General features: G+C 45.1%; 1 protein-coding gene across 1 annotated transcript in view; it reads right to left on the bottom strand.

The window, feature by feature from the left end:
* Positions 1–24,388, bottom strand: part of ELAPOR2 (endosome-lysosome associated apoptosis and autophagy regulator family member 2) — a 103,771-nt gene extending 79,383 nt beyond the window's left edge. The window contains exon 1 of the mRNA XM_037390122.1: positions 24,022–24,388. Coding sequence (XP_037246019.1) covers positions 24,022–24,144 — 123 coding nt within the window. The 5' untranslated portion in view covers positions 24,145–24,388. The remainder of the gene's footprint in view (positions 1–24,021) is intronic.
* Between the last annotated feature and the right edge of the window lie 2,201 nt (positions 24,389–26,589).

Here is a 26,589-nt window from a genome sequence, read left to right on the forward strand (position 1 = left end):
TTTTGATGGAAACAATTTATTGAGTCACATTTCCTGAAATGATGGAACTACTGACCAGTGATGGTTGCCCACAACAGCATCTACTCAGTAAGTCTGAATCTGTGTCTTCCTCTTAGAAGCTGCAACCTTCCTTTAGCGACATGCGCTTCATTAAGAACATACAGAGCCAGATGCAACAACTAATGGCCTCTACCCAAGCAAGTCATCCCACTGACTTCAGAGAAATTACCCATATGAGCCAGAGTTTCTGAAAAACACCATTTTTCATCAACTGATGCTTTCAAACGTATTAATCTTACTGCAACTGCTCCTTTTTAAAAATTGTTAAAAGATGTACTGACAGTGAAACGGGGTTTTCTAGCAAAACTGACAGGCAGTGGGCTGCCCTCTGGCCGTGTAAGAGAATGGGAAGCCATGCGGTAAGATCTGTCTCCAGCACAAGTGGGTCTGATCAGCCCCAGGTTAATATGAATGGGCAGGTTCTTAACTGGTGTGGTCCTCAGATGACATTTAACACTAAAAGTAGCATCCCTTTTTTTAGTGCCCTGCTCCAGTACTTCTGTCATGGAACTGAAGATTCGGCATCTGCAGCATCCACCCTCCCAGAGCCATGCTGCCTGCAGAAAGGGAATGGACACCACATCCCAAAATGACAGATGCCTTTTCCATTAATTCAGGAGTGTTTTTCTTAAGATCCATAAGACTGTCAGGACTAATCCTTACCCACTCCGTGCTTCTCTCCTCAGCTCCTCCTCCTAGAGACATGACATTTTTTGCATGCTGTCTTGCTTTTCTCTGCAATACCACCCAAGAAGACACAGGAGGAACATGGTCAACCCCACACCCATTCAGAAATTGAATTTGCTGCTAAGAATTTAGTTATGGAGAACAATCAACGCAGCAAACTGAGAAGTGACCAACTGTAAAACAGGGGTAAGTGCAAAGCATAGGCATGACAGAGCAGTGTGTCTCTTCCTACACATTACATTCCATGTGCATCCACAATCAAAGAGCTTTGTAACGTACAGGCATGATATTATACCACATACCAATAAATGACCACTTAGGTCAACTGAAAAATCCCGGGATTTTTAAGCAAATTTTGTCATCTCCTCCAAAACATTATTTCTGCAAAGTCTGGTGCAGTACACTAGTATGAACATGCTATTCACTAATTAAAATGTATTAAAGTTTTCCAAGCACACATTACCCTTTACGTACAAGTGCCATTTCTATTCCCAGAAAAGAACATTTTACCTTGACATTTCTAATTAAATGAAAAACATTGCTCATAGATAAATAATAAATGAGAGTGCAGATGCTCTTTTCTGCATGGCAGAAGGGAATAGGGAATTAGTCATGAGTATGTATCCAAATGAAACTACTAGACCTGTCCACAACATGCACATCTGGGTATTACAACAACTAGAGAGTCACTGACTCATTTCCCAGCCACTTTTCTCCAGTATCCCACCTAATCAATTGTATGCTTTTCTTTTTCTTCCTGAGGAGTCCTGTGATAAGTAAGTACAATGCAAATGTACATCTTAGAATGAATGTTGTTGCTCTTTGGGCTGTAGGTAGTTTGGGTAGTCACCTTAAATTGTGTATTAGTTCTGTGTTTTTCCCTGAACATGAGAAACTGCTATAAGTAATCAGAGTTATTTCCATCATTTCACCAGCTTGATTACTCATAATGTTATAGAAGAGTGAGTCAGGACTGTGACTCTGTATTAAATGTCTGGGAGAGCTGAAGATAACTGGCTTATAAACATCCTGAGTGTCACTCTCTTGGATATTTCACAACACAGGCTTTAGGCTTTGGCTTTGCGTTAGGAAAAGGTAGTGTTCATTAGTGTTTAGAGCAACCACCAGGAATAGGGTTTATAGCTCCTGATCCTCCTTCTGCCACCAGCTTGAGCTGTTGTGTGGATTTGAGAGAACCCACTTAAATTTCTGCATCTCTAATATCTTAAAAGCATGGTCTTTTAAGGCCCTTTTTCACAAGTCACAGGTATTACAAGATACAAGTATACGTGCACACATAGGTATATTAATGTCCTAATATGACAATGGTCAGGGGCTGCAGTGTGTTGTGTTATGCCCCGCTGCTGGAAATGGGGAAAACTCAGAAGCAAGGCACAATTATTTATAGGCTGCTTAACTTCCAGGCAGTAATGCAGGCTTTACCCCATCCATTACCCTATACAGTCAGAGGAGACAAACAGCTGCAACAGCTAAACCATGCAGCTAGAATAAGAAAATTCAGATGCAGACCCCAACTCTCCCAATTCTGTTGGGTTCCCCTGGACATCCAACAGTGCGAATCAACCCTGCTGCTCTCAAAATGATGACAGCAGCTCATGTGCCCACCACGGCTGCAGCCACCTGCCCACGCACAGAGCCAGCTCCCACTCAGCGGGCGAGCACCTTCCCGGCGGCATCACAGGGAGCTGGAGCAAAGCAGAAGATGTGCTTCTTGTGGAAAATTAGCACAGAGTAGCCTTGCTCCTAAGAAACATTAGTGATAAAATGCTAACAATATTTAACACCATTCCATCTAGCCTTACTGATTGGGAAGTTATTAAGGCAGCAATTTAGGCTTAGTCACAAAAGTGCATAATTAAAATTTCACCATGGATTCACCTATGTATCCAAAGCACTTCTTATCTGAACATTCATTCTTGTTTGGATTATGGAGTCCAACACTCCTATTCCAGCTCCTTCTTAATTTATTCAGACAGGGTCAGCATTTATATCGGACTTTGTGTAAGTCCTTTCCCTCCTCATTGGCCATGCAACATGGGGGAAGGGAAAGAACACTTAATGCACCATCATATCTCCTCAAAATAATTAGCTCAAAGACCTAGAGATTGATTCAGAATGCAACATCCAATAATGGAGGGAGAATGAGCTGTCGTTACAGCTCCAGTTTCAGTAGCACATTACTTAATCCTAAAGGCAGAATAAAAACAAACAAGTAAACAATTTGCTCTATCATTTATTTTTATTACTTCCCCAGTAACAGAGGACAGGACCAGATTTTACCACTGCTAACTCTGCTAGCCTGCAAATAACAGGCAAATACTGTGCTACCCCATGTAGGAGGCTGAGAAACTGAGATGTCAATTTTCCTCTTTTGTAGAATTAGAGGAAGAAATTATATCAGGCCATAATGTTGAGTGAAAAATAACAGCTTTGACACTGAAATTGCCCAGAGGCAAGAAAATGCTGCCCAATTCTAGAGGTGAAACATTTGACATGAAACAGTGAGCTCACAATAATCAGAGACAGAGACCTCAAGACTGTCAACATACCTTTAAAAGCACAGCTAATTAATCCCCTAATGAGGAGTTGTGAGGTACAAAGTTATGACCTATCCCTGTAGCTGGAGGGCTCAGAGAACACTAGGACTATTTTACGGTAGATATTCTAAACATCTTCCCATCCAAGCGAGGTGTTTCGGTAGCCCCCAGGCACACAAGCCCTCACCTGCTTTGCTTGACCTCTCCCTTGCAGTGACGGGGCTGCCCAGACCTCGGGGACCGGCACAAAACTGCTCCCCCACGGCTCAGAGGTGATGATGGTGCCCAGGGCACAACACATCTCTGGACAGGCAAAAACCATGGCACAGCACCCAGGGTGGTAGGGAGAGCAGTGAGGAGATGCCATACATCAGGGCCCAGCATGGAGGTTAATGTTAATGATGGGAACATTTGCATGGCTGAAGCTAAAAATTAACTACACAGGGAAATGTAACCAAAATCAAAGCTCTGAAGAAGCTTCAGTTGTTCAGGATTTCCCTAGGAACTCCAGTCAGGTTTATTTTCCTCACTCTGAAGGTGAAAATTAAAATCTATTTCAATTAAAATTAAATTTCAATTAAAATTCAAATTTGAATTAAAAATAAACTCCAAAAGAATTCAGCATTTGTCCTAAAAACGGTCAGGATCAGGATAGAAATAGTTCAGAGTTTTGTCCAAAGGAAAACTAACCTAGAAATACTTTAACAGGAGTCAAACATCTTGTGAAATCGCAAACTTGCCCTAAGATCCTTGGTTTATACCTATAAGCCCAAAATTGACCATCTTTGCCTGTATCTTTTGTACATCTGTGTACTGCCTGCAGGCTGCACCAGGACTTTGTAGGAAGCAGTGCTCACCCATCACCACCAGAGAACTCTGTCTCCAATACCTGTTTGCATGGCTCCAGCCAGGGCTCTCACCTGGGTACAGACTTTTATGCTACAGTTCTGGAAACCTCAAGGACACACCATAACATGAGATGAAAAACACAAGGATAAGACTTTCAGAGACAGTCGAAGTGCACTCATTTCAACCAGCAGCAGCAATTTCACTCATTTCAATGGAAACTGAAGCAGACCAACACCAAATCCTTTGTAAAAACCTTTCCCCTTCCATCTCCCTAGGACTCAAGATGTCTTCCCCCCCCCCCCCCCCCCATCATTAAGAAATCCACCTTAATCAAGCCAAATAAAAGGTCCTGGGGAAACTTCGAACCTTGTTCTGAGGACATGTGGGGAAGATGCAGCTGTGCAGGCTGGAGCAGGAGAGGGGCTGGGCTGGTAGTGCTCTCCATCACATGGGCAGGGATCTCAGCTGCAGCAACAGGTGTCACCAGCTCAGCCCGGGAGCATGGGAATATCATTATGCAGAGGGATCAAATGACCATTTTTCAGAACCGAATGGAAACAATCCTCTCTGAACTGCAATTCACATACACATGCATTGCACAAATACGTAAACCAGTCACTTCTGGGTTTCACCTGTAAAACAAGGCTAGAAGCTATCAGCACTGCTACAGAGCCACTGCAAGAGAATACCTACAGCTAACTGTGAGGCGCTGGAGTGTTGCAGGATGGAGTCCCCCTGTACGTACCACAATCAGTCAAGAACTGGTTTCCCACATAATTAATTCTACAATCATTCAATATTTTTCTCCAATAGCACCACAATCCATCAATATTTTTTAAAAAATTAATTTTGATTGCAGCTCAATGAATATTGGCCAGCAGCAAGAATACGGATCCCCCTTTTGCATAAATGACAAAGACTTTCTGCTCCAAAACACAATGTGAGCATGCAGTGTGAACACACTGTGTTTTGGATGCGGCTGTGGTAAATGAACAGGCTGATACTCTCCACACCTGCTCCTCGCCCCAGCTCACCCTCCTTCCTCCAGTCTCCCACCTGCAGGGTGAGCAGCACATGTAACCCCTCCTTCACCTGCACTGCTGAAAGTGAGCCAACACAGCTCTCATACATTTTTAAACTCATCTTGGAAAAGGGTTGGCAGAGAGGTGGAGATGTCCTTTCCAGACAGTACAGCTGCAGTCTAGCAAGCCTCAAGCTTGTCACAACCCTTTCTATGATAACTAGAGCCTGGAAAACCAGCAGCTTTCATTGGATTAATACAGAGAAGCTTTACAAGCAGGAAAACATAAGGAGCTGCCTAGTTAGGAGAACATCTAATATTATATAATGTAATTTATAATATAAATTTGTATCATTTTGGTGCAAAAAACAGCCCAGCTGCAATGGGCCGCACTACCCATCCCCACCTCCTCCTTCTCTACAGCCCCTGCTCCTGCCAGGACATGGTGTACCTGTTCTCACCCATCAGCATTTCCACACGTTCTTTGCAATCCCTGGAATACATCTAATATTTTGCTAACCTGAGAAGTGTCAATTTGCCTTTCAGGATTCCCAGCACCAACCCTACGTACTTCTGATACACACTCATCCAGTTACAATGCTTAAACCACTTGGGGTCTTGCTCTTCCTGATCCAGGGGATCTTTGTTAAGGGTTTTGCAGCCTAAGTACCACATTGGATTTGATTGTAGGGCCAGATTTTACCATTTCTGGCCTTAAATAGCAACTGCTCGGGAGGTCAGCTACTTTGACACTAGTGTTGTCTTTGGTGCAGAGCAAAGAAATTGGTGCTATCATTTTGTCACAGCTCTCCCACAAAGTTCTTTAAAGCACTTTACCCTTTGTAAAAAGGTGCTGAATGCAATAAGCCACAGCCAGACCTTACTCGTAATAGACTTGTCAGCAGCCCATTGGCTTACTGTAGGGTAGTGGCATGTCATCTGCTGTCCCTGTGAACTGTAACACCAAGCACTTAGACAGCCTTTCATTCTCATAAAGCTCTACAAAAATTAAAAGAGCCCAAAGGAGAGTTCAGAGCCTTCTCTCTTGAAAATTAACCTCTATGAAAATGAATTCACTGTGGCTAAGTCCCGCTCACTTGTCCATTTTCTTCCCAGGATTGTGTCAGTGAAAGTCCCTGGCACCAGGGCTCTTGGAAGGCAAATATTAAGTCCTTCAATATGGGATGGCAACTCCACCACCCAGTGAGAGGACCAAGCCAGACAGCAAGTGTCGTGTCCATCCACACTGCAGTTTTGGCTCTCCAGGTGTCAAAGCGTGTTCCTGAATGCATTCACACAGGGTCCACGCATCACACCCCTTACACACCTCCAAGACACAACTTCCCCAGCTCTCTAACTCTGTCACTGAACTAACTGCCCACCATCATTGGTGGATGAAGGCCAGCAGAAGAGGGATGGATGCCTCTCATCCAGTCTCAGCCATCTGCACAATGTGTGGTCAACAAGCACATGCAGAGGGTGGACTTGGTACAGGCTAGGGTGGGATGCGGGTTGCAGATGGTAGCATTGCCCACTGGAGAAGCACCACTCAGTGAGATGAATCCCACTCCATTTCACACACTGAAAGAAGCCTGACAACTCAGATTCTGAAAAAAAAACAACCCCATGCTGTTTGCACATGTTAATTCAGATAGGGGTTTTCTTTAACAGAAAACCTGGCCATTATGTTCTGAGCAGGCAGAAGCAGCTGACCCTTCCAAACACTGCTTTGAAAGTTTGTTTCACACCTTAATTACCCCATAACATCGTGGTTTAGTCTGAATTGACCAGTCTTTCTTCTCAAGGAGTTCTTTGGTGTCATTTATGCAGGCTGAAATTAACTCCAAAACAACAATCCTAATGATTCCTGTTACCACATCACTCTTTCTTCAACACAGACACCACATCCCTTTCCTACAAGATCAGTGGGGACACAAGACTGCTGAACGAGGTAATGAAACATAAGAGACTGTCCTGAAGAGCCACTCTATACACAGCTTCACCAGCAAGTTACAAGGGAGCTCAGGAAGCGGGCGAGTTCGAACATGACGTTACATCCATGTTCACACCTGGATCCAGCCTACAGAAGACAGGGCTGTGGTAAGGCACATCCACCCAGTTGGGCTCCACAGCCTGGAAGGAGGACTCAAGGCTTCCCCTCTCCTCAGTGTTTCCCTCCCATGACACCCAAGTTTCCGACACAGCTTGTAGCAGAGTCTTAAAGGTCTAATACAGAAATTAAGATTTAAATCAAGGCAAATGTCAGAAGAAAGGTGGAGAACCCCCCACCCCATTAATCCACACAACATTCCAGGTTGCCAAGCTCACCTGGTGATCAGCAAGACATTTCTCATGAACGCAGAAATTCAGGGTTTGGGTTGTGAGGTTTTTAAGCCTTCAGTCTCCAAACCTAACTAATTCACTTGCAAATCTCTAGTGCTTCTCAAAAAGATTTTAGACAAATCAAGAAGATTTTAGACAAGATTTTAGATCAGGAATTTTTTTTTTTTCAGTGAGCTCCTAAATCTTCTGAAAAAAACAGTCAGAGTAGAGAGAAAATTGAAGTGAAGAACATGGTGGCAAAGGATGTTTATAAATATATTTATCTTTGTTGTCCTAACGTTATTGAGTCACCCAGTCTTTTAGTCACCCAGCAGTAATATTTGGACAGGTTTAATCCAGTTCCATAAAGTGACTACTTTTCCATGAACTGCAATGAACTTTCTTATGACTTTTCATAATTTTTGTGTTATATTTGCAGCCAAATAAATATAGTTTGTCAAACTGAGAATTACTTTTATTACTACCAACCTATACATGACAACTGTTCTTTACTATTCATGAAAAGAAAATCTTACAAGGGTTATCCATGAAGGTTTGGGGTTTGTGATTTGGTTTTTTTGTTGGTTTTTTGTTTTTCCTAAGAGTCTCAGCCACTACAAGCATTTAAATGCACATGTATTTTAACTTTAATAAACACACAAACAACTTGCTACATGGCCAGACTTCTTCAGCAATACCTTCACTACCTGTGGTAGCATATCTGTGATTATTTCACACTGCCCTGCAGATTTTCACCTCACTGCCTCATATCACTTTGCTTCCACACAGCAATAATCAGTTTTTCTAGGAGTTATGAGAGCCCACTGTTTCCATCCTTTTCAATGATAATGCCTTTTCCTGAGGTTATATCTTCCGAAGCAGGAAGCCCTGTTTCAATACTCAAATCAAACCATTTTAGAATAACATTCTTTTTCACTTGTTCTTGTTTGTGACAAGAGGTTTCGGGTCACTGCATGTGCAAATTTGTGGCAGAGAACAGGTTCACAGTGGTATTGAGCACATCTCCACCTCAACCCAAACAGACCGATCGCTTAAATGCCTTGCTGAAGTAGGCTCTCAGGGCTTAGACCTGTAATATTGAAGCAAACTAGCCTGAAAGATCAAGCATTAACATAGATGTTAGGCTTAAGGAAAAAATGTCAGGTTTAATGCCAATATTCACAATCCCATGGAGGCCCATCAAAAGCAGAATTAATGGGCTACAGCTTTTTAACTATCAATATTTAAGCATCCTACTCATAGCTTAAGTACTTGCTTTGTTAACTACTGGGAATCTATCCCTTACACACTCTTTTATATCAATAAAAGAAAGGTATAAAGATATGTAGTGCCTCACACTTTTAATTTGACAGTATTTCCCCGCCCCCACTGTCACAAATTTCTACCTAAAAAACTATAAAGGAGAAAACTCAGTAAATTGTCATGTTTTGTGGTTTGATATTCAACAGCCAGAGCACAAAGCAAATAAGCAGCCTTGCAAAGGGGACAATGACACATCGACTCCACATGCCATGTTTGCAAGGAGTTTCCACGTCCTGCTTTAGCCAAAAGCTGCAGGTGATGTTCATGCTGTCTACCGAAGGGTCTTCCAAGACCACCCACATGATGATGCTCATCTCTCTTCCCTACAGCAAGGAAAGCTTTGGGTATCAGTGGAAGATGTTCCCCAAAGTGCCCCGAGATGCCAGGTGCTCAGGCACAGCCCATGTGCCGCAGTGCCATCAGGATGGCCAGTCCCCAGCTGGCTGGGTGCCCCGTGCTGACTCTCTAGCACACTAACAGAGCAGTGTCCAGACGCATCAGCAGGAAACTTTTTGCACAAGGTCACTTCCATACACACAAACCAGCTTTTGTTTTCAGTGAAGTAAATGTTATTGCCCATTATTCACAAACGTCAACTATACGGTGTGTCTTATGCAAATATTGTGTGCATATGGACACTAGATAAATCCACCCACAGGATCTCAGTACAGCATACTCTAATTCACACACGCTGGCACTGTGTAATAAGCCAAAATGTTCTCCAAGAACAAGATTCATGTTTCACTGCAAATATGGTTAGGCTTTTTATTCAGAGCTATGCAGTTATTACGGTTGAGAAGGCCTGACAGTATCAAAGTTGATCACAGTTCTAATTATAACTTTTCATATGCTGGATTTTATTCATTCCTCCTCCTTTTCAACCTTGATGCTTTATTCCCAGCTATTCAAGGCTTAAGACTTGTAAATTAAAACTGAAGTTTCTATTTTTTTTGAGTATAGATGTTGCTGACTGTTGCCAATCCGGAAGGCAATGCACACAAAAGGAGTTCAGTGTATACTCATTTAAGAGCCCAGAAGCAAAGCCCAAGGAGGCAAATACCTAAGGTACCTGCAGCATCCCAACAGGTGTATTAAAGCCACAAGGAAAAATCATTGAGCTTTTGTTTGTGAGGGAGTCAAGTCCATCAGGAAGTTCCAGACCTGAGATGGACAGCAACTAGATGAGTCAACTGGTTCAAGACGAGCAAGCAGATCTTGGCCCCAGGTGGCCTCCTCTCAACAGATGTACAAGCTTTCCCCAGGCTTCCCTTGGGCACTCAGCTTTCCATCCCCCAGGACAACTTCTTCCTTTTCGTTTCTGCTCCTTGCCCTTCTTCTGAACCCCGATACCAATACCATGCCCAGCTTCAGCAGTTCCTTAAGCATCAGCCAAGGGAACCCACTTCCTGTCATGCCTCATCACTGTTCTCTATCAGACACAAGGCAAGATGATAAATTTGGGTCCTTTTCTATAATCTCAAAATAAAGGACACAGCAAAAACTTCACTTTGGGTGCTCCTGAGACATGTAGAGTCAACAAACTAGAATTACATTAGACATAATGTAGCTACAGAGTGGTGTGGCGCTGGCAGAGGCTGCCCAGAGCAGCTGTGGGTGCCCCATCCCTGGGGGTGCTCAAGGCCAGGTTGGACGGGGCTTGGAGCAACCTGGGCTGGTGGGAGGTGTCCCTGCCCGTGGCACAGGGGTGGAACTGGATGACACAAACCATTCTATGATTCTATGATAAAGCAGCTGAGTAGGGTAAAATAACTTACCTCAGATGAGAACCTGAGCTGATAATTTCAGTGGGGGAAATATATCTATGTTCTTGAGAAAAGTGGAGACAGATGGAGCAAATGTTAAGGTAAATATTACAGCATATGTATGTACAAGGGCTTTTCAATCTGAATGAACCATTTAGCGCAACAGAAACATTTCTGGGCATGTGCAAGTGCATCCTAGAGCCTGTGCATCTCCTTCCCTGTGGCCACTACCTCATTGAGCCACCACTCTGAACTAAGTTTAAATCTGCAGTTACAGTATTCACAGGGAAAATACATCTTCAAGGATTCAGTTCACAAACTATCGCCAAACAGCCCATCTCATCCTTGCCGGGCTCCCAGCAGGTTCATGTGGAGCAGTATAAAAGTAATACAATTTTACAAGTTGTCCACTTTAATCCAGCGAGGACCTGAACTACGGCCAGATTTAATCATCTCAGGAATCAATGTGGCCCATTTCATCTCCAGTAGCAGAGTCCCACAGCAGCATCCTGTCCAATCTGCTACACCAATTAAATTTCAAAAAGCATATAAAAGGACATCATCAGTTAGTCCTAAAAAGTCCAGTGAATGTATACAGAACAAAAGAAGTATTTTTATGAAAACCCACAAAAGACAGCATGAAATGACCACCAAACTGACTTAACATTTAAATATTTTCAAAGAACACCGGTCAATGCATTTTTTTCAACACTGCACGTAAAAGAAAACCTTTGGTTTACTGGAAGCAGAAGGTTTAAATTCGATAGTATGTCTCAGTTACATCAGAGTACTGACTCTGCAATTCACAGAATTCCCTCACCCTAATACAGCACGGTATTTAAGCATGAAGTTCATCTTCAATAAGGCATTGCTTTTCAAACTGCAGCAGAATTATTCATGTGCTTAAAACCAGGTACATGCACAAGCGTTTCACAAAGTTTCCACTCCTGCCCCTCTACTGTTGGTTATCGGTTTCCACTGGGGGTGTGAGTTTTTCATACAGCACTAGGCAGCAGAAAAATATTAGAAAAGGAACAACACTGTTATTGGAGGGAAGTCTGGGTGATGCTCGCTCATCTGATTTTGTACCGTTTTTCTGCCCTGTCACCTCCTCTACCATTTTCTACCAAATGCATTTGCTCTGCATTTCCTTTTCTCTCTTGAGAGATGTTATTACATGAAAAAATATCTGCTAGCTGTTTGGCGTGCACAGGGCAGGAGCAGGGCACAGCTGTGAGAAGCCCATCCCTCATTTCCTCGCTGCTCTTGACCCAGGTCTGTGTGCCTTTGGTGCGTTCCTCGCTCAAGCCACGGGGATGGATGAGTCTGCCTCACTTCTGAGCTCAGCTATTCCCTTTCAGACTTTGACTTCCTCGGAGGCTGAGTTTTGGGCACAGCTGGGGAGAGATACCGTGAAACAGACCTTCGATGTGGAAGGGACTACCCTGATATTACCCCGGTACAAAGTCTCCTCTACCTATATATAGTTCCCAAAAGAAGAGGGATAAGAGATACAGGTAGTAGTCATTTCTGTGTCAATACAAGCAGTTTGCACTAGGACTTGAACTCACATAATTTCCTCGAGACAGGATTTTAAGCAAAGTGGTCACATGGATAGAAAATGTGTTTACAGCCAGGACTTTAACTGTTACACTTACATATAACATCACAAAGCAAGGATTCTGCTAATGAAGAAAAGGTGTGCTTCTTTCATTGACCCTAATTAATCTTTGGGGAGAAGTAAAAACAGAAATATTTTTATTGACTTCAGGCTTTGCCAAAGCTGCATTTAGTTATATGAAGATCATGACCAGATTCTGCTTTTTACAAATACAAACTCTCTGTGGGGAAAAGAATCATAAAACCAAACCTCACCAGATTATAGAAAGACTGTGAACTGTTTCCTTCTCCCATTAGTTGTTTTCCTGTGTACGCTTTACTGCCAATATCATGCAGCATTTTATTTGTTTGCTGACCAGATGGCTGAGTATTTTCAAACAGGAAACAGAAAAAGCAACCCATAGCAAATAAGACCTTTTTTTTTTAATATAATTTTTAGCTGAACATTAATCGATACTCAACTTTGGGAACACTACCTGCTTTTATGAATATTCCATTTTGGAGCAGGAGAAAGACAAAAAAGAGAATGACGACCCCTGCAACACAAGAGGGAGGCCACGTTTGCAAGGTGTAGCTCAGGAACTTCTGCCTGACTTGCAAGCACTTGTCTCAGGATAGGACCATGCCCTTTGTGAGTGCTTAACTGTATGATGTGTCTGAAATAACCCTGTTCATTGAACGAAGCAAGATCTTAAATCAGAGCCTGACAAGAAAAAAATGTAACTGTACATTCTTATGAGGAAGCCTCATCCAATATTGCCCTCTTGGGTTGCCTCCAAGCCCACGGAGTCCATTTCCACTGCAAGAACAACTAATAAATAAAGCCAAGGACAAGCCAGCTGTCCAAGGTGGCCTGAGCTGCGCGAGTGATGGAGAAAACACACCTTACATTTACCTTGGCCATCAGCTGCATTCAGCTCCTAGACTCTTCTCTGCACTCACGCTGCTAACCCCAGTCAAAATGACCTCCAGTAGCAGGTCTAGCCAAGCCCTGCCCAGTGCACACTTCTTCTGAAGTCCAGATTTACCTACAGGGCTAAGGCAGCTTTTTAGGCAGCTACAAATCTGCATTGGTTAGCATCTCCAGCAGCCAGAGAGCACTCGGAGCTAGAAGAAACCAAGGCTAGGCTGAGGTATGGGCTAGGCGGGGTGACAGCAGTAGGCAGAGCTTTGGTGGCAGCACCATTAAACCCTCTGCAAGGGGCAGGGAAATTCGTTATCACCAGTGCTGTATCAGTCACATCAATCAGCAGTGACTCATCAGCCCAGGGACTGGGGTAAAAGGCAGGACAAGGAGGAGACCAGAGCTTTCCTCAGGCAGGGTTCCCGAGCTGTCCCTTGCTATTGATTGTGCCCACGAGATATGATCCAGCCTACAACACCAAGAAAGAAATGCGTCCACAGCTGGTTTTCCTGCCCGGATAATGCAGTCAGCCCGCAATCACCTATGCTGTAAGCAAATGTAAATTGAACACCCGCCTTCTTGCTCTGGGATATTAAATCCAAACACAAGGCCTAGCCCATTTGAAAAACAGTTGCAATAAATTGCAAGGTGATCATTACGTGCAAGCTTACATGTTAGGTTTAATCCTGTGTATATCATAGACAGAAATTTACACGGGCATGAGCTTGATGTTAATTATTCCCTGGGTAGGAAGGGGTTCTGCTGTGTGATAATGAAGCTGCTACGAGGCAAAACAATAAAACTCTTTACTCACAAACAGCTCTCCACAACTAAGGACCAAGGCTGTGCTCCTGCTGTGTTTCCATTTTTAATTCAGCAGTTCAGAGGCAAAGATTTAGGTTCCTTCTCCAGTGTAATTAGGTCACTGCAGAGACCTAGCTCCACCACTGCGAGGTCCCAGCCCTAGCAGAGCACCTTCACCCCTGCAGCTTACAGAGCGCTGCAAAGCAACCTGCAAAGCTGTGTCTAACAGCTCAGGTAATGCACTTACAGTGGAGATTAATTCCACTGATGGGTCCAGATTGATTTTATTTTACTTTAGATAACTAAAAGTTGAGCATCTACCTGACATAAGCCAGAGTCCCTCTGTCAGTGGAAGAAAATGGGCACTTTCAGCAGAAACACCACACCACGCTTTCAGGATGGGAGAAATGAGTCTTGAAGGGTGATTGTCTTGTCAGCTAGACATTTAGGTCAGACTAGATGCCTAACTTGTACAGTTAAAAGCGAGATAATTCCTTTTCATGGTATGAAATGCTGGTTCTGCGCAGTGCTCAGCTACTTCTACAACACCGGGATCTCATGCTTGGACTATGCATGGATCACTGGAGCAAGTTTTCTGTTCACATGGATTTTCGGCTGTCCTGAAGAACTGTGAGGGGGCTACATGCCCTCCTAACATGGCAGGTATTTGAGCAACTACAACCAGTCATAGTCATCCCATGACAAAACTGCCTCCACTCACCTTTATTGTTGAACTGGGGGATTACCATGGGAGTTCACCCACAGCTTCTATTGTGATGTCCCATCCCATGCCAGCTTTCAGGGGCAAATCCATCCCAGGGAGCACACTAACAAACCTTGGGGTGATCTGGACAGTTTCGGGATCAGAGCCCTCTGGATCTGTCACATTTAGCAGGCCGGAGACTGTCCATGAAAGCAGGATATCACAACAAGAGTTTACTTTTATTCCCAGCATGTGTGGCACCCAGTGTGGTGCCCCTGGGTCTCCCCATCAGACTATCTACAGTATAAATGCTAAAGTTGAATAATGGTAGTTTGTTAATCAAATTGTACTTTCAGTAACAGTCATATAACGCCTCCCAAAACCTTAAGCCAGGCATCATTGCTTCCACCCCGTCAAGTTCATATGATTATTTAAGTGCTACAGGACCTTAAAACACTATGCAACTTAGCTCCAGTTCATTTAACTTTCCAGATTTTTGCTTTTTTTTTTTCTGCAATACTGAGGAACTGACTTCTTACCTTCTCTTTTCCCCCAGTTTTCAGTGAAAGCTGTAGTTCCTGCCTAACCACATGATGAGGCTTTAAGGAAATATTTTCCCTTGTTTAGCAAAGCAGTTCAAGAGATTAGCAGGTGAGTATCGCAATAGGCAATGCTGCAAACCAGCTTCTTTTTTTCTTTAATTTAAAAGCTGGAACTAAAAAGCAATGACTCTTCAGAGAAGCCAGAAAATATTTAAGTAGCATTGGCTCTAAGTGCAGTTAAAAATACTTCAAAACAAAAAGATTCAGGAATTGATTATTTTTTACATTATGGCTCCTCTTAGCTAGGGTGAATGGAAATCTGATCATCGATCACAGCTGTTTAGGAAGCAGTGCAGGGCTCAGTGCTCAACTATTTGTGATACCTGGTCTGTGCATCCCCTAAAAGGATGCCTTGACACTAACAGGACACGTTGCTTTGGTGCAGGATTGAGCATCTCCTCTAGATCCCCAGCCTCTCACCATGCAGAGGCTAACACAGAGCACAGCCGGCTTTCAGCCAAAATAAAGGAGAATTCAGGGTCCTGGTGAATCCTACATCCAGCACCAAAACCAAGCACTAATCGATAGAGTCACCCTGTCTGGTCTTCTGGACGAGGAGACAGCTGGCCCAGGTTCAGCTCTTACCCGAGCAGCTCTAGGGGAGAGAGCCATTACCTTGCTAACCAGGACACTTGACATTCATCACACGGCAAGACAAGCTGCTCATCAGCAGGTCTGCAGGGCAGGTGCTTTCCAAGAAAGGTGTGGCACAAAAAGCTGAATCGTTTCTCCATTCCAATTCTATTGAGCGGCTTCCCCCCGCATCCCTCAGATGCACATTGGCTCATATTTCCTCCAGACCAGCAGAAATCCTGCTGCAAAGGAGCCTGGTTGGGCCCCTGTTTCTTTCCTTTCAAGATAAGCCTGATTTTTTTAAAAACTGGATTAAAAGACCAAACAAAAGAGAGAGACGACAAGAACTGTCTTGGGAAGCCTTTCTTTTTCTTCATTTGCTTTAAGGAACCACAGAGCTGGAGATAAAAAGCAGCTAACCAGAAACAAGCAGCATTTGATCAGCACTGTTGACCTGCCAGCAGGAGGGAGCCACGGATATAAAAGCCTGGGAAAAATCAGAAGTCATCCATTCCTGACGTACATCTCTCAAAAAAACACAGCACCACCCCTATGTGTGTATAAAACACGGCTGGACTGTGTGAAGATCTTCCTTTGAGAAACTTCAGAGAGTAAGTACAAAACCAGAAGGATTTCACATACCACAAGAAACACTGTAGAAAATTAACACTTTAAGGGTCAGTGGCTGAGGTCTAAATCACCTCTGCCCTTGAGTTTGCTGCTAAAAGTCACCACCTCGCTGCATTTTGGTTATCTGGGACTGCACAATCAATTCAGGCACTACCATTAAATGCATACTGTACTTTATCAAGCCAGCAGCAATTATGTTAATGGCGTCTTCAGGTTTTGCACTCTCCATTGCTTCTTCCTCTAGCTTGGTTATCTGATGACTTTCAATTTTCTGACCATATTCATTACATCAAAAACACCTCTAAGCATGTTCAGGCCAGTTCCAACCTCAGAAGGAAAGTTCACCCTTTCCCCAGAGCAGGGTTTTTTCATCAAATTGGATTATAAGATTAGCATTAGTAACCCACATTGGTAATTATTATATAGAAAATAGCTCTTTTGGCTGTGTCTACCCTGGTAACCAGAAGAGGGTCAGGGATCTGTCCAGTGTCACAGACTGGCTCACCTTGTTTATGTGAGTCTCATCTCCCAATGCTCCTGTATTTGGAAAGATGGACACATCATTTTAACCAATCCCAAACACCCTGAGCCACACTCCTATGGATTATCCCTGGAAAATATTTGCACCTCTGAAACGGAACAAAATCTAAACAAATGAAAATTGAGCTTCCCAGCGTTTTCACCACCAAATAACAGAGTTCCTATCATTTTTTGTAGGTACTTTCCTATAGTCTTCAAGTATCATCATAAACCACCTCTGTTACAGTGTTGTATTTCTTGACCATAAAACACCAACAGATGAGAGAGGTTAAAACCATATCAGCAAGGGAAAATGGGATGAGTGATTTGCCCTCTCTTTGTACCAGTAAAAATTCTCTGTCAAAGAAATTTCCTAGTTGGGAATAGCCCATCATCTGGAATTATTTTTTTTTTCATTGAAAATGTATCTTACAGGCAGCAATTACTTTCCTTGCAGAGATGGCACTTGCATCTCTGAAGCTGGAGTGCAGACCTCCACAGAGGGAGCAACAGCCCAGTTCTTTCACACTTTTAACACAAACATCTCTCATTTTCTTCTTCCTACATCAGGAAATACAATTCTCTTGCCATTATCTCAGTGCATATCCAGGCTAGTTCTACTCAACCAAAATTTTATGTTCTAGAAACAAAATAAGAGGGGACCAGTCCTGTGCATGTCCCAAAGCCTTCTGCACTGCTTCTAGCCCCCAGAGACTAAACACTGAGTCATTTCTTCCACTCACCCAGATAAACACTCGCCTTTTTCTTTTTTTTTTTTTATTTTGGCAGGTTAGTTTTCAGCCGAATCAGCATTTTCTCTGACTCAGCACACAGTGACAGGACTGTCAGCACCAACACAGGGGAGCTGGCAGCTCAGCTGCACGTGTCGTCTTCAATCGTCTTAAATCAGCCCTGAGCCCATGTCCCAAGTGCACAGCGATTAATGTCTGACACTATTTATCAAAGTGAGTATCACAATGCTTGTGAAACAAGGTCACTGTTAGATTTGACTAATGTTTTGTAATTCAAAGGGGTTTGTTTGGCTTTTTTTAAAGGTCACTGTAAAAAAAAGGGGGGGTAACTATTCCTCTTCTTCAAAATCAGAGATTTTCTCTTTCAAAATACTGAAAACCAAAATGTTTCCACTACCAGCAGCCAAAACCTAAACAGATTTTCAAGTCCAGGATAAGAGCTAAAATATTACCAAGGGAGAGCGGGAGGGGCGTTCTTTTCCAAGTGGGTGTAAGAGTTAGGAAAGACATAGCCATCCTGGCTACCAGCATGGGACCTTACAGTAGCAGCCCCTAGAAAAACCTTGGCAACATCTGGGAGACATGTAGAACCCGTTCCCTGACCTGTTCCCAAACACTGTTTCTTTCCTATCTCAAGCATGAGGGGTTCAAGGCTGCCTTTCTTATTGCCAACCCTTATCTGTCCTCCACTTGGTTTTTTTTTTTTTCCTACTTAACTGGTGCTTACCGCTTCCTTCAGCAGGCATTGACAGCAACCTACAGATATGACACAGGGGCAGCCTGCTCTGACAGCATCTCCCCGCTGCCCACAGAGTGAGCCCTGCAAGCCGTGACACCCCTGGCCCTGCCCCACGCCGGCTGCAGGCGGCAGGACTCCTGCCAGCACCTTCGCTTCAGACCTGCGGGCCAGGGTTTCCCTTCCAGCCATTCCAGCATTTCTGTCCCAGGTCATCAGCTGGCATAAAGCAAGGCTCAGTCCTTGTAAATCTTTCCCAACCAACACCCGGTGGGAAACGTGGCCCGGAGGAGGCAGCTGACACCCCAACCACTGTGCCCACCCATCCCGGCACCCAGCACACTGACGGTCCTGACGGGCACCGTGCACGAGTGGGTCAGGAATCCCAGCAGAGCTCCTGCCCTTGCTCAACCTCTCGAAATCTACTAAAGCTATGCGGAATAAAGGGATGGCGGGAAAAAAAAACATGGGGAAAAAAAAAAAGGAAATAAAATCATGGGCTTCTTTATAGATGATAAATACTCATCCTGAACAATCAAGGGATGTTTGATGATGAAAGAAATGCAATCTTCTGTTGGATTAATGTCTATTACTCTTTTCAGTTTATGGTCTGTTATAGCAGTTTCTGCCATGCCTAATTTTATTATTCTTGAATCATTACAACCATGTCTCACTTTCCATTTTTTACACCAGCATCTCTGTTCCTTCTCAGGCTTCAAATTCTGACACCTCACCAGTTTGTCCTGTGCTTCCCCCCACCTCCTGTCTTGGTCTGCCTACGTGCTGAGGGACCTGTGTCCCCACGTTTCTCTTCTCACCTTTTGTGCACCTGTTTCCACTCCATCGACTTTATCATCAGCAGTTTTATAGCATGGTTTTTGCTCCTCTTTCCTCAACTTTACGACCCTCCATTGCCACAGCAAATGGAAGCTGTACATTTCTCTTTTCGCCTCAAAGACACAAGTCTGCATAGCAAAAGGTGATAAAAATAATATGATCTGTCTAGGAATCTTTCCACAGCCTATTCTGCTTACTATGAACTGTTCATAAATTAAGAGTTTAAGACCTTGCAGGGTGTTTAGAAATCAGGGGATACAACACTAGATCACCCCAGCAGCTGGTATAGATAGCTTCTGCCTTGTTGCCAAACTAGCCAGTGCTTCAGAGAAAGGGATGAGGGTACTAATAAGGGACAGCAAGAAAACAGACTTAGAAGAATTCCTTCCTACATGTTTAGCAATGAGCTAATCCCTTCAGAGATTTTAAGGCCAAGAGAGACTAAATGAATCCCAGAGATCAAGAAGTCCCAGAGGCTGTTTACAGTTACATGAAAATAAAAAAAAGTATCACCTTTTAACAGCACTAACATTTAGACTTTCAAGTGCACAGAAAGCCTTTTTATGTCTACCTTATCCTAAAGGTTTGCATCTCATTACTTTTTCTACCCTATGCATTAATGGATGTTCTTCTTTCTCTTCCTCCGTCAAGTTATTCCCTTCTTACTTAGACAGCTCCAGCCTCTGCTGTGATCGCTGTATGCTTATTGAGCAGTTACAGAACAAACACAACATTCACGGTTCCTGAGTACTAGCGATAAGGCGCAAAAATACTGTTACAGGTTTTGGTTGGGTTTTTTTTTTTCAGTCATCCATCCAACTTATTTCACCATGAGCACAGGGGCTGTCTACAGAGCCATCTACAATAGCCCCAACCCTTTTCCCAAGCAGGTACAGTTCACTTAACAACATAAGGGTGTTTCTGATACTCAGATTCCTTCCAGCAGCCATCCCTGTTATTCCTACCATCTATACTTGGTGACAGGCATACTGACTTACACGCTGTGCTTCCAAGCCTGACACGTATGTCCTCTCCATCCTTTACATGGAAAGAGAGAACTTCACCTTGCTTCCCAGGCTGCTTAGTTTAGTACCTAGTACCTTGATTTAATTAACTAATATTCTTAAAATACTTCAAACTTAACTTAGGCACACCCCATTTTTTAACCTTTTCTCATCATGCAAATTGGCATTATTACAACATACTTAATCCACTGTACTTGACCTAGTTTCAAGTTCATGTTTCCCCTCCCTCCTTAAGACTTCCTTGGCCTTGTCTTGCATGTGATTTTACAAAAGATTTTTTAATTGTCCAAATAAATCTCTCCTATCACTTTTATCTTCCCCAGAAGTATTCCAGCAGACTAGTACAAAAATACTTTCCCTTACAGAAGGCGTTTAGCATTACCCTCTCCATTCACTTAGTAACTTTACAATTCTGTGTTGGGTTTACCTGCCTACTGAAGTGGCCGGTAAACCATCCAATGCAGCAGAATCACATTTATTATCTGTATCAAAAATGTATGTGTTTGCTGTCAGTCTGCATGGTAACTGGGAGTCAAACAGGGTATATGAAAGAAAACATTTTTGCCATCAGCTCGGATGTTCTGTATCTCTCTTCTAAACAATTTGGCTGAATGCGAAGCAAGACAAGAGTTACTTGCTGATATTTTTAATTTTTTTTCTAATGGTTGAAAGAACAATAGAGGGAAAGGAATGATGAAATTAAGAAAAGATCCATTTAGGCTGAGTATCAGTTAAAACGTCCCAAAAGCAAAATCTGTTCAGATTTGGGGGAAGCCAAAGAAGACTCTTTCATTTGGGAAGTTTAGAAAAATCACACTGAACACTGGAAAATAAGATGTAACAAAGATGCTCCCTGGGGACAGGGGGATGGGCATGAATATCTCATCATTTCCAACAAAATAGCTTAATGTGTATTTAATGCCAGTGAAAAACATGGGTGTCATCAACCCTGCTCAAAGCCATAATTTATGAAATACGTGAACCATTTGCATTAGCGGCTCATTCATCACTGGCATAAGCAGAAAGCATTCACCAAACAGTTATTCTTCTACTGCTGTCCTAATTTCAGTTACCAAGTCACCAGAAGCCCAGGTTACAGCAGTGGGTCCCCCCAGCTTCTGCACCCCAGGGGGACCCCGGCCATCAAGGCCAAGCCTGCCTCTGTCTCTTGGAGCTGCACCTAACTCACCTTCTGGCATCGGAGAGCTCAGGGAGAGCTCGTGATGTGAACGGTCCTCACAGCCCAGACTGAACGTTGTTACACCAGAAGCTATGGCTGTGTCAATTTATTCCAAAAACTCATGGGAACATTCATTCAAGCTGCTTGTATGTCTGGTTTGCAGCACAAACACACCTCTCCTAAATTCAGTGTGCTGACCTGCTACAGTCCCTGATGAAAGAAGGCAATGACAAAAAGGTTTCTGAAGAGTGACATTGCTATACATTATTACTTTTACTATCTATGTAACCAGAGCACCACGGAGCCTCGGGCATAGCCAGAGATCCCACTGCTCCCAACACTGTACCAGCCCAGAAATCTCACAAACTGGCAGATACCTGTACTTCTTGTAACAGTGAGGAAACAGAAAAACAAGCTGTTGGGGAGGGGATGTATGTGCAGCTACAGGAAAGATCCCCTATAGATTCAAAATTAACTACCTGCCAGTGCATGAAACCTTGCGCTTCTCAAGCTTTTTCGGTATAAAACAAGACCTTTACCAAGTCTTCAAAGGACGGCAATACTCTCTAACAGGCTGTGCTTTCTCACTGTGCAACTTCATCCTTGCCTGAGCCTGCCCAAACCAGAGTCAATCACAACAAGAGCTATTGTGATTTTAATAGCAATACACCCAGATCACCTGGATTAGGCTGAATTAGAGCACATGGCAATGTTTTGAGATCGACGGGTAATAGCTAGATATTAGCCATGTTTTACATGAACTGTTACATTTTGTTCTTCCCTTCTGTAAATCAGCTGATCTGCTGCCCTGTTTTTTTGCAGGGTTTTGTTTTTTCATTCCCCCTCCATCCAGACGTGTTTGTAATTATGTTCTCTGGGACATACTGTTGCATGGCAGCACATGCACACACCCCAGCACGAGTAACGTACAGCTTTTTAACCATGTGAGTGATGGATGTCTCTGTCTCAAAGAGTATTCAAGTGAAACTGAAGTAAAACAACACTCTGTTCTTCTGAAAAGAAAGCAAAAGCACTCAGGTCCAGATCCAAAGGGGTGCAGAAGTGAGGCTCAGGGGGGAATTTGCACACCTAAAGCCCAATACAGAATGCTCAAAATATCAGCTCTACTGCTTTAGTAGCTCAGCTGAGATTCAGCTGTCACGTTTAACCATCTGCAGAGGTTCATCTTTTTAAGCCAATACTTTAGGATGAGATCAGCTCTAGAAGGGCCTGTTTCCCTTCACTAGCTGGAAAGGGAGACAGGTAATGTAAAGCAGGTGGCTACATAAATCCCCCTTTCTGAGGATGCCTAACGTTTAGGAGAAACATGCCACTGATCTGGGTATCCCACATGCCCTCCTACTGCAAGATTTGCCAGCCCAGACCAGCACTGAGCAATTTCACTGATGCTCTGCTACTTGCAAGACAAAAAATATATTCAATAGGCGAGGGGGGAATAGCCTTTGGGGTTGGGGACACCCCGTTTCACTGGAGAAGACACAGGCTTCTGCACCTCTGGCCGGGGAGGTCCACACTGCAATAGCTCCCAAGCATGGATCAGGACCCTTCACCTGCTGAGTTCTCCAAGCTGGCTGCAGCCGCCCACTCCCAGTCCAGTCTGAGAATATACAAATTATTTCTTGCTAAACCGTGCAACTGCAGTAGGAGAGGTTCCTGAAGCATCCTCAGAGGGGTAAGAGAAAGGGGACTGATCACTGCCAACCCACTTAAAGGTTTCTGCTTGCTAGAGCCTTGCCCCTCTTTGGGAAGGTGGTGCCTAGCCTCTTCACCCCTACGCCTAGATTTAAAACACAGGAAAGACCCACTTGCGCTTTAAAAGTAGCAGTGAGGAGGATTTCCCTGCACATAGGAGTGAGGATGGAAACCCTGCAGCAGAGCTTCAGCCTTGGTCCCCTCCCTCCATCAGGGCTCCTTCTAGGCCACCCGGAGATGGACCAGAGCATCCCTGTCCGGCAGCCTGGGCTCCTGCATCCTGCACCACCGTGCAGAGCAGTCCTCGCTCCGCCGACACCCGGTCCCTCCCGTTACGGGTTTTTACAGCAGGAGACAGGCAGAAAGTTTCTCTCCCTATGTCACGCACAGGGCTCAGCCCAGGACACCCCGGGCTGACACGGGAGGGTCGGGACACCTTCAAACCCTTCCTCACTCTCCCCCCTTTTGCACTGATTCAACACACTATTTAGAAAAGCAGCGAGGCCAGCCGAGTCCCCCGCGTTTGGAGGGGGGCTCTGCTACTTCCACGCATCGGAGGGAGCAGTGACAACGGGGGGGGGTGTGTGTGTCCTTCGCGGCCCACGGCTCCACGCGTGATGCTGGGGGGGCTCGGCCGCCCCGCAGAGTGCCCGGCATCACCACAGCAGGGGGTCCTTCTCCGTGGGTCTGACCTCTCTATCGTCCCGCAAACAGCCCGGGGAGGGGCAACGCAACCAGCACCTGGGGTGCCACCCTCCACTCGAGCCTGGTGCATCCTTCCCCACCCCCCACCCCCGCCATTAGGGATGGGGAAAAACCCCGGGAGGAGGAAAATCTCACCTCTTCGCAGGGCGGCAGCTGCAGGGCGGCCGCCTGCCAGCCCAGCAGCCAGCAGCACACCCAGGCGCTGCCCGGGTACCCCCGCTCCGCTCCGGCCCGCCGCATCATCATCCTCCTCATCATCCTCTGCCCCCGCCGCGGAGCGCCCACGCACCCCTTCCGCGCCGCCCCCGGAGGGGAGCGGGGGGGGGGGCAGGATCACCGCCCCCTGCTCCTGCCGGAGACCTCCCTGCCCCAGCCGGCGGGTCGGGCTGCCCCTGGCCCTGAGCCCCTCCTGCCGCCGGGCATAACCCCGCGGGCTGGCACGGACGGCAGCGGCCCCGCCGGCCGCCCGCTCCCGGCAGCCGGCACCTCCAAAGCCGGGAGGAGGGGCTGGGAGGAGGAGGAGGAGGGGGAGGAGGAGGAGGTGGAGGAGGAAGGCAGGCAGCGCAGGCGCATGCTGCCGAGGTTCGCTCAGCCCCGGCGTGGCAAACGGGAGAACGGCTGCACCCTCCGGTTGTATCTCCCAAGCCCCGAAGGCTGCGGGGTGGGAGCGGCACTGGGCGGGCGAACCCCCCTGCCCTGCCCTCCTGCGGGGTGCTGGCCTGCAGCACCTCGGCCCCGCACGGCTGCTGGCGATGCGGGGTGCTGGCACCCACCGCCCCGCTCTGCCGCTGCTAAGGTCGCCCGTGATCCCCGCTAAGGTGGGATCCCACCGGGTGGGATGTGCGGTGGACCGCTGCCCTCCCCGCCTGAGGACGACAGCGACCCTCCTCCGTGGGATGGATGGGAGGGCACGGCCTGACCCAAATCATTATTATCCCCAGCATCACGCAGACTGTGCCCTCAGTGGTTGCCTTTCAAGCGGGATTTTGTGCCCCCTGCCCCAGCGATGCCCAGCTACTCAATGCCTAATTAAGTGTTTTTCTGTCTGTCCTCCGCCTCCCTGGCACCTCTACCAAACCTGCTCCCTTTCCTGCTCCCCCCTGCCTCTTCCCTCCTTTCTCACCTAACCAGCAAAACCCAGCGCAGACACAGGGCTCCTCCTCGGTAGCACGGTATGTGCCTGTCCTTATGGAGCCACCTTTTTGAACGCCAATACATTGCCCTTTTTTTTACCACTTCTAGTTTGTTGGGTGAGTTGTTGTTTTTTTTTTCTTCCTTGCAATTTTTCTGCAACTCCTGGCCACCACGATCCAGGCTTGACTCAGCCTTTATTCACCTTTTGAAAGGAGATGAGGAATGTAATGGTAGAGTCAGATCTTTGCCTGCATCGTGTAACCCCTCTTGCCACCCCTGGCTGGTGTCATCGCTGTGACTGTATGCTAAAACAAAAATGGTTTAATTTGCTCATTTTATGTCATTCGAGGACCTTGCTGGAGCAGTCGAAAAGGGAGCTCTGTGACGACACTCTGCTAACAGAGACAAGCTTGAAATTTCCCTTTGTTCTCATACTGAGCCTTGCCCTGCTTTCAGCTCTCGCTGGAGGAAAGAAAATGGGTTACGGGTTCTTCCACCGACAGTCCCCATCCCTCACCATGGTGCCAAATGAAGCAGCTTGTGCAAACTGTTACATGAAAAAGTCAAATTATCTTTCCAGAAAAAGTGGAGAACAAAATAGAAATTGTGATGCTACTTTATGTTCTGTGCTCCTGGACCAGTTAGATCACACAGTTGGTCCCAAGGATTTGTTGCTTGGCTTAACTGTGGGGTAAATTTCAATGTTCAAGGAACGCCGATTGCAGCTGGAGCAGCGGTTCCCTTTACATTTGCTAAAATAAAACACACAAAGCTGCTGACACTCCTAGACGTGCGGCAAGGAACTTAGCCTGAAAATACATGGGAGAAAATCACAGTGGTTGGATTCAGCATGTCTTTTCATACAAGGAAAATGGGTACAAGGCCAACTTCCAGAAAAGTGCACTTCTTTCTTTTACTGCAGTTGTTGGCCTTGAATAAAACTTCAGGGTGGGAAGAAGAAGCCCCCCTGGCAGAGGCTGCTTGCAGAACTGCCTTCTGCAGCATGAGGGTCACTGCCCTTATGTACTGCTCATTTCCAGGTATGCTCAAGAAGGCAACAGGGCCACTAACACAATGGCAAGAGTCAGTTCAAGTGAGAAGACCTCCCATATGGCATAGGGATGGGTGAGGAAAGGGAGTATCAGAGTGTGCTTTGTCAGCTGCTCTGTCACCCTTTTGTTTCTCCAAATTACTTAAATTTAAAACTCAGAATGGGAAGAAGTCAATTTACAAATAAAAGGCTAGATACTCATCTTCAGTGCTCGCTGTATGTTACCAAAAATTTATTTACTGTCCTCTGTGGGACTTGCTGTCTTCCTAGCAAAAAACATCACTAAGGTCTGAGATTTTTTTTGTCTTGCTTTATGTTTCCAAAAGACAGAAGGTTCCGAAATTTCTTGAGCTTTAAAAGCATGGCAAAAATTCTGCAGTGCATTGTAAGCATAAGGCCAGCAGGAAAAAGAAAAAAAAAAAAAAAGCATACTATTTTAAAAATTAATCAGCTTAGATAGACATGCACAAATGTGGTAAAGGAAAGCAGCACTGGATCTGAGAAGCATCATGTAACTT

Source organism: Falco rusticolus, chromosome 5 (assembly GCF_015220075.1).
Source record: "Falco rusticolus isolate bFalRus1 chromosome 5, bFalRus1.pri, whole genome shotgun sequence".
In the NCBI taxonomy this organism is placed as follows: Eukaryota; Metazoa; Chordata; class Aves; order Falconiformes; family Falconidae; genus Falco; species Falco rusticolus.